Source organism: Galendromus occidentalis, unplaced genomic scaffold, assembly GCF_000255335.2.
Source record: "Galendromus occidentalis unplaced genomic scaffold, Mocc_1.1 scf7180000075782, whole genome shotgun sequence".
NCBI lineage: Eukaryota > Metazoa > Arthropoda > Arachnida > Mesostigmata > Phytoseiidae > Galendromus > Galendromus occidentalis.
This window is the reverse complement of record NW_003803772.1, coordinates 578,354-587,285: the sequence shown is the minus strand read 5'-3', so window position 1 is coordinate 587,285 and position 8,932 is coordinate 578,354. Positions and strand designations below refer to the sequence as shown.

The window sequence follows — 8,932 nt, the reverse complement described above, 5'->3', positions numbered from 1 at the left end:
GCCCTGTCGTTGTACGGTGAGGTCATGGAGGTTTTCAAGGCAGTCGGTGACTTTCTGTGGCTGGGAGCGGTCTACGAGGGCCAATGCGCCGCTTCGGTGGGACATCTGACGCCACCGGGACGAGGAGGAGGTCTCGTAAGGAACCAGAGTTTCCCCATGAGAGCTAGAAGGAATACGCCGACCCTGTTGAGTAATCCCACTCTCACTCATGCGGGAAGCTGCAAGAGCCTACCCGTCGACGTGGATCCCATCGAAGCCAAACAGTTCGGCCGGGATCTCCTAACCCTGGACGAGATCGTAGACAAAGTACGAGAGTCGAACGCGAACTACGAGAGGTTCACCAGCGCGGTAGGACCTCACGTGGAGCTGAACTTGAAGCTCACACGGCTCCTATCGACTTTCGAGCGGCGTCTCCAAGCGACAGATTTCCTGCAGATGGCTGTGGTCACCTATTGCAGGATAAACGAAGGGTCCTGGAAGCTCGGCTGGTACGATGTTGTCGCACAACTTTACCGGGACATCGGCTGTCTCCGGAAAGCAGCTTTCTATACGCGAATCGGTGCCGTGCAAGCGGCCCGAGTGCACGACGGAATCAAAGCCAACAACGCGCTCTGTTACCAACTGATGGTCAAAGGTCTTCAGGGCTACCAAGTCGATCTGCTCGCGAGCAATCCGTACGAAGGACGTCGCTGGCATCCGTTCTCCACCCCGCAACCGGTGCTGGGCTGGTCCAGGCTCCAGGCAACGCTGCTCAGTGACCTCATACTGACGGCTGACCGTCTCCAGGACGGCAAGAAGCTCGCGGCTCATCACTGTGTCTATTATCTGTGTTATATGTTTCCGTTTCTGGAAGCACACGAAGCTCATCAATGCGCCAAAAAACTCGACGAGCTCACCGCGGAAACGGGACCCTTGCTCCTGAGCGGAATCAAGAGCGATCTCCTCGATGAGCCTCTTCCGGAAATCCATTTGATAAATTATCCTCTGGTTACCAAAGTCAAGCCCTTACCCCTTGCCGCCGAACCCACCAAGTGGAGAACGTCCACGGCCAGCAGTCAGCCCGATGGAGGAACGCCCTTCATATACGCACCGTCCAAGAACAAACCCAATGCCCGTCAGCCGGGAATCGAGAACGGGGAATCTTCCCATCGAAATGGGTCAAGGGTGAAGTGGTCAGCGTCCAGATGACCTTCCAGAACGCCGCGTCGTTCGCTCTCCAATTGAAAGATTTGAAATTGATCAGCGACGGAAATTTCGATTGTTACCCCTGCTCGTTCACAATCGGACCGTCCGAGAGAGGATCGGCGCCGAATTCTCTCGACGTCCTCATCAAAGGAACACCGAGGTCGACAGGAGTGATCCGGATCCTCGGGTACGAATGCCTCGTGCTCGGGATCCGAACCCGGTGTTTCTTCAAGGATGCCAAATGGATGCACCGGAAGGTCGTGCCCGCGCCGTCGGATAATTCCAAAGAGTTTTCTAAGAATTTCGAGTTCATAATTAATTGTGTGTCTGAGCTGCCGCTGCTCGAGGTCTCCGGTGAATTACAGAATAACTCAGAGATCACAGTTTACGGTGGGGAGACGAAAAACTACAGAGTGAAACTGCACAACAAAAGCTCAGTCCCAGTCGAGATGATCGATATCAGCATAGACGGCTCCCGCAAAGCCTCCATCGAGTGGAACGAAGAAGAGCTCAAGAGTCAATTGCCTATCGCTCCCGATGCGACGGTCACATTTCACATTACCCTGACCGGTAGCGAGAATTTCATGGCGAGCCAGAAGACGAGCGAGCATCTGAGAACTTCATCGGCGTCACCTTCGCCGATGGGCACCCCGAGCATGCGACGATTCCAGTCCACTCCGAATACTCCACATCGGAACCATTTCCACGTGCCAGCCGAAAGCGCCACGGACACGGTCAGCACCGATATCACGATATCGTATTCCGGGGGCGCCGGGATGGAAGATAATTACGCCCGAAAATGCTGCATCAAGACCCGGCTGACGGTCCTGCAGTCGGTGATAATCACCCAGTGGGATGTTTTGCTGGCCGATTCAGCTGATGAGTGCTATCTAGTGTTGGACATCGAGAATCGAACGTCTCACGAGGTCGAGCTCGAGTACCAGGAGGGCAAATCCCTAGCGGTCGAGAAAAAGTGCAAAATCCCCGTTCTCATTCCGAGATGTAAACCGTCCGGCGGCGACGAACACCTCGAGGAACTCTGCCGTCAACACATAGACAAACATGTCAAACTCAAGTGGTCCTTAACACAACAGCAGCGCCAGGTCACTGGCTACGCGAACCTCAATGAATGCAAGTGGAATCCGAGCCAGATCGACACAATTCTGTCGGCATCCGTGGCATGTGAGGTTTTCCTCCAGAAACATCCCTACAATTCAGACGACGAGTTCATCCTCAAGATGGGAGTGCCGCTCAGCGTGCAAGTGGAGGCGCAGAACTCGTCGTTGTGCTCGTTGCAGGAGCTGCTCGTCTCCCTCCATGTCTATCAAGACTATCAGAACGGCACAACGCAAGTGTCCAATATCTGCTTCCATGGACCGCACAAGATTCCGATCGAGAGCATCGAGCCCGGTCAGAAGGTCAGAGTGTCGTTTTGTCTGCTATTTCTGTTCGTCGGAGATTACAAAATCGATGTGGACTGCTCCACCCTGAGCGGCGACTGTGCGAAGGCGGTCAGTAATCAGGTCGAGATCCGAGGCGACACCCCCAAGCAACATCCTCTCTGGAGAACATGCCCACCGTTGAAAATTACGGTCGTCGATCTGGAACGGGACCCCCTACTGTCTGTGCCTCTATGATGATCAGACGCTTGAGCTTTCAACAGTATTCCAGACAGATGAGAGAATGGTCGTATGAGAGAGCTCCGGATGGAAGACCGAAGACGATGGTCTTCAGCGAAGGCTTCCGCAGTCACAACTGATCCCCAGGAACCTTGCCTGTATACGCTCGATCGGAGGTACAAAATCTTCGTACTCCATCCGATGAGTGAACGGATGATGGTTATTCGAAAGAGCGGGCAAAGTTGGGAGCTATCCCGCTCATGAAGGGGAGAGGGGAACAGAGAGCAATCCACAAAAAAAATATTTAACGGAAAGGAAGTGGAGGGAAGCCATATCGGTGGGAGCTGTTGACAGAAACATATCGCAAAAGTGATAATCAGGAGAGATGTTGGCGGTGTTAAGAATGAGATGAATGATTGGTTCGAGTCTTCTCCTCCTTCGGTGATGAGTAGAAATATCTCGTCGATTCTGACGATTCCGCGGACTGATATAGGTATCTCATTTCGCGGGTACTATCGCCGAGATGTTTCCACGGTCCGGAGAAGGAGTTCTCCTCTCCAATCGCCCTTGTAAATTATTATCTGTTCAAATACAGTGGCGACTACATAATTTCGATCGGAGTCTTCTTATTGAATGTAATGAGGGACAGGGAAAAATCATCTCTTGTCCGACACATCGGTCGGTTTCGAGGTCTGCGACCTGCGAGCGGTCCGATCTTCTCGCCGAGACGGTGGATTCCCATCGATTTTGCTTAGGGAAGGCACCCATTCCGGATTCTCATCGAAGTGTCGCAACCTGAGTTGGTAACCCATTCGCCGAGATCCAATATCTTGCGCCTCTCGTAGCACTTGGTGGAGTGAGCAGGAATCGCTGCCGGAGAGCCAAACGGGGGTAAACTCGTCAGTTTCTGATTTGTCAACCTCAGAGCTCAGCTCGAGTTCCAGGACTACTGGCGCCACCCATTGTCTCGAGCGGAACGAGATCGCACGCGCTGCAGCAACTTTGCCTCCCATATTCGATTTGATCCTCCGGGAAAGAACTTCTCTGGAACGGGAGCGCTTCATCGGTCTGAATTCACACTTTATCAGTTTTGAGTGGTGTTGAATAAGTGAGACTGATTCTCTGCCGAGGTATCCAGGTGAAGGCACGTTCTAGGAATCCGATACTTTCATGTCCGCAGCAGGAGCTCTAGACTGAATTTCAGGACCCCTGACACCTATCAAAAGGTGCCCCCAGATGAAGACTGACTCCGAGGATATCCTACCCCGAGAAGTTCCGTGTACCCGGCGGAAATCATGAGGGAAAGCGAGAGCGTCGATGGAGTTTGGACCCTCAAGTCGGTGGTTCACCTTCACATTAGATATCAGCTTAACACTTTCTCTGCCACTGTCCAATCCTCCCCTCTTCCCCTGTGAACCGAAATCCGTGAGCCCGAATGGAGTGCCGTCCACCGTATGCGGTCTGAGGCGCGCCGGCGTGCCTCATGGCACTGGGGGATTATTGCTTCTATGGATAACCTCAATCCTCGAATTCAGAAGGACCTCATGGCACGGAACGTGTCAAGTAAAATGAGCCGTCGCCAATCGCGGTTCTGAAAGGGGCTCCGAAGGCGATATCGAGTTGATCGAATTATTATAGATATGCACACCAAGATCGTCGTTCAAAAGCATTCATGTATTCATTTGATCACAATCGTCCGGAGAACAAGATCATCAGCATTTCCAAGATTTGCTGACGACTTTCTCAATAATTTGCTCTTTAACGCAGGCAGCTATCGTGCCCACTCAGCCATGGCTCCGAACCCCGTATCTCCGCAGGCCAATTTTTTGTACACCGACGGAATTTCGATATATCCTAAAGTCTTTAGCTTCTGGATCTGCTCCTGGGTCAGAGGATGCTCATACATATACGTGTTCATCGCTGGTGCGAATAATAAAGGTCGTTCCGGATCCCACGCTCTGATCGTGCAGCTCAATAGGTTATCACAGATGCCAGAACATGCCTGAAGAAAAAAGGGCGTTCCGGCTCAATCCATGGTCGAGGGAGCATCGCTCTCGTTCTCTATCCGATTCCTTCAGGGAAATCACAGCTAGATTCGACATCGTTAAGGTGCATCCGCCTTGCTTTTTCTTATATCAAATCAACGTACCTTGGCCATGGTGTTCGCGTCTATTGGGGCGATAAGCATGATATCTGCCCATCTACGGAGCTCGATATGGACGACTGGATCGCCGACCTTACTCCACTGATTCCATTCGTCTTCATCGCACCAAACTGCAACATTTTGCCGTCAAAAATCGACTCGACGACCGGAAGAATGTCAGCCTCGAACGAGAGCTGTTGAATCACCGTTCTCCTCGAAACCATTCTCCTACCTTTGACATCCTGAGGTAGGCTGAAAAAATGCTTGGCATTCTTGGTCGTCACAACCTCGACTTTCACCACGTGGTCGGGAATCTCGAGCTCCTTCAGGAGAGATACCAACATTGGCGCTTTCAAAGCAGCCACGCTTCCAGTGAGCGCGAGGAGAATGTGAACTTCTTTTTCCGTTTGAGGCATGGTAGGCACTTCCGCTGACGATGAGCTCGCTTGCTTTCGCTGATGATGAGCTCGTCGAACGCGCGTTGCTCGAACCGGAAAGACGCTTCTTCCTGTACAGCTCTTGACGGGATCTTGTTCCGAGCCGGAATTGCACGATTTACTCGCGGTGGCAGCCTTCTAAACCGCCTACTATATCCGTCTTAGCCGAAACTAGTCCTCGCCTGCGAGGAAGGAAGTTGAGAACGGCTTACTTAGATCGACTGATCAGCTCGCATGAAAAATCAACACTCCGGTGAGAGAGTGGAATCCCGTGACTCGGCGTGATTCCATCAAATCAAAATTCATGGGTCCGATGCCGATGGGGCGGTCTCGTTCGGATTGCGGGAGGGCGCTCTGGAACGCAGTCGGGACGAGACACCCCCAGTCTTCTATTCGACTTCGAGCCCGAAGCCTTCGGAAAGGTCTGACCGCGTCACTCCCGAGAAAAGATTCTGGGTTGAAATATTTTCATCGCTCTCCCACTAAGCCAAACACACGCCCCGAATAGATTCCGCGTATTGAGGAGCTCCGCAGGGGCTCGGAGTCTGGTGCGTAAGCCATCTTCCGTTTTTTTATTCACCGACAAAAATCGCGTTATCTCCAAATAAATTACAATTATTGTATAAAAAAGATGCCCGATATGCGAGCGTCGATACGCGGAATTGGGGTAGAGACGAACCTCCGCTGCTTGATATAGTCGTATAGACGGCCGAGTCCGCTCCAGATAGAGATCTTTCGAAGAAAATCTGGAGCTCGTCTCGATCTGTACTTTATTTCAGTTTTGAGAACGAGTCCGGATGGACTGTCGACTTTGACTAGCTTTGAAAGCTTTCGGGCTCTGTCACGCGCCACAGACGCCCTCCGCTATTAATCCCCACGGGATCCATGAACCACGGTCAACGCCCATCTAGGAATGTTGCTCAACGATGTGGATCTTCATCTTTCCTATCGTTTCTCTCAGGAGGGAAATTTCCGCGTTGCAGTGTTTCAATTGTAGCTCAGCGAGATCAATGCACGACTTCTTGAAGTACCGAACCCGTCTGCTCCGGAAGTCCTTCAGTTCCTGTTTGGCTTGCGTGCTGATGTCCTCGAACTTCTCACAAGCGAACTTCTGTAGTTCTTCAGCGTGGATCACGTCCTTGTTTTTGATGCGGGCTTTCTCGAGCGCTCGGTTCGTTCCCTCGAAATTAGCCAAGGCCCTAAGTCTGCGATACAAGAGATCTTTCGCCGCACCTGAATCTCTCTGGTAATATCGCAGTGTATCGGAAAGTTTGAGGTCGAAATCGGTACCCTTTCGGCCTTCGATCTTCCTCGCGGCCTCGAGAAATTCGATGAAGTTCGGAACAAATCGTTCCAAATCGTTGTTCATCTCAAGCGGGACCTGTTCTGCTAAGGCTGTTGATACCCTGATGTAACTCCTGGCCAGGTTCTTCTGAGCGTTTGTCACCTTGTCGGCTTTGGTCCTCGCCTCCTTGAGTTGTTCGAAATAGCGGGTCAAGAAAGTCTTCTCCACTTCGAACGAGTCGTCGATGTCTTTCTGAGTTGTCTGCAACAGTAGACCGTCGGCGGACTTCCCGAGCGACGAGAACAGGCCTGCCAGCCGTTCTTTCTTGTTTTTGCCCCGAACCGATAGATCTTGAGCGTAGCTCAGAAACACGTGAAGATTTCGGTCGTCACGGAAGACTTGGTGATTCGCCAGCCGCTGGAGGAACTTCTCGTGCATTGCGACAGTCTTCTTGAAAGTAGCGAGATACTCAGACTCGAGTTCGGCCTTGAGTTTGTTGAACTCCTCAACTGTCATGATGCTTTCGGACTCACCGAGACGTTGGAGCTTCTCCCGAGAAGCATCGAAGTTCGGTCGAGGCGGGGCTGGGGGAATGATGTAACCGGCGTAATGCTCGTTCTCTTCGAGCATGGTGTGCAGCCAGACGAACTCTTCATGCTGTCGGACCACTGACAGCTCGGGTTTATCGAACACGGAAAGAGTGCTCTTCGTTCGAACGGTAAACTTCACCTTGTCCCGTTCACTAAGTGCGTCCGAGATCTCGATTATCAGGGCGGGCACGTTCTCATTCAAATCTACGGTTTCCGCCCGCTGACGATATTCGGTCATGGTTCTTGATTCGACGGTTTTTGAGACCGACCGAGCTCAACGTCACGGCTGTTCCACTAAAAGTAACAACGTGTGTTTGCCTGTGCTTCTAGTGTGACTAACTCCTCCTCGTCGCCGCGGAGACCGACGAGAGACGCCTCTCGGCGGTGAGGGAAGGGAGAAACTGACTTAGAGCTGTGTCAAATCTCGGTTTCGAGAACTCTGAATCGACTTCCGGGAGTTCGTCCCCGATTCTGTATAGAATGTAGTTCTTGCGTCCTCCCTCCGCGAGCGGAATCGGAACCCTGGGGAGGCCGGGTACTCGGATCTTCCATTCACCTTCAGCCATTCTTACCACCTGACCGCCGTCAGTCTCTCCACCCGCAAATCTTGACGTCATTCCGTCTAAAAACCATTTCCTGCTCGATACACACCGGTGGATACCTATCCAGTCGCGGAGAAGCTAAACACGAAATACTTGGGGCTCACCATTTGTCAATTCCTCAAGACCGGCTGGCGGATCCCGTGCGCGGGGTTCCGAGTTCGAAGTCAGACAGCTCTGCGGGTGACACCGCGGAAGCCAGCTGATCGGCAGTAGACAGGAAACATTCTTGAGCGAGCGGAAGGAAAGAGAATTATTCCTCCCTGAACGAGGAAACTAATGCTGTCGACTGCGAGAAGGATGCTTACCTCATGGGAGAGCTCGTTCGGATGAATCGAAGATATCGAAGAATCATTTGCGGGCAGAATGATGATGACATTGATCCATGCGGACAATTTGCTGAGTCTCGATCGGTCCTTTCCACACCTCCCGGAGCCCTGTCAGAAAGGAAATCAGTCAGCTCTTGAGTGTGAAACAGTACAATCACGATGCATGGGGAGGGGAGAAGGAGATTCCGGGTCGAAGGATGATGAAGGAAGGTTCTGGACGAGCTTCACGACGAGTAACTTACCGAGGTTGCTGAATACACCGAGGTTCGGAATGAGGAAACGTGCTCGTCGGAATCGACGCGAGCATTGCGGAGCAGTCGGTTTAGCACGGGATCCCCAAATGGATGTGTCATTCCTGCGCTCAGTATTGAATAATCATCGATATATGGAGGGTTTTTCATTCTGATGGCCATTCATCAATCAAGGGTCCATACTCCACCTTTGCTCGTGAAGTCGATATCTCCTTACCATGCGCTCGGCTACTGCTTCACAATTGGAGAGCTCATGGCTGAATGCGCCTCCAGCTCTCCTCGCCGCCACATGCAGTACAGATCAATACCTTGGGACTTTTCCAGCATACGTCCAGGGGTGCTCTCTGGGGATCATTTCTCCTGGTTCAAAGGGCTCCTCTCAATTCAACAGGACGAAGATTGGTGGGCTCGGGAGACTCATTGAATCATCTAAAAAACTGTTTGCTTTCATTCGGTTCGCGCCCTCGAGGCTCGCTGATGGCAACGCTCGGAAA

The 8,932-nt window shown here is 52.1% G+C and overlaps 1 protein-coding gene and 2 pseudogenes across 1 annotated transcript; 1 reads left to right on the top strand and 2 right to left on the bottom strand.

Moving 5' to 3' along the window:
- The first annotated feature begins 6 nt into the window (after positions 1-6).
- Positions 7-2,822, top strand: LOC100897906 (protein brunelleschi-like; annotated as a pseudogene).
- Positions 2,823-4,482: 1,660 nt separating this feature from the next.
- Positions 4,483-5,363, bottom strand: LOC100897759 (phosphopantothenoylcysteine decarboxylase pseudogene; annotated as a pseudogene).
- Positions 5,364-5,905: 542 nt separating this feature from the next.
- Snx6 (sorting nexin 6) lies at positions 5,906-7,840 on the bottom strand. The gene has a single exon (XM_018641559.1). The coding sequence runs from the start codon at positions 7,495-7,497 to the stop codon at positions 6,292-6,294; it is 1,206 nt and encodes a 401-aa protein (XP_018497075.1). The 5' UTR covers positions 7,498-7,840; the 3' UTR covers positions 5,906-6,291.
- Between the last annotated feature and the right edge of the window lie 1,092 nt (positions 7,841-8,932).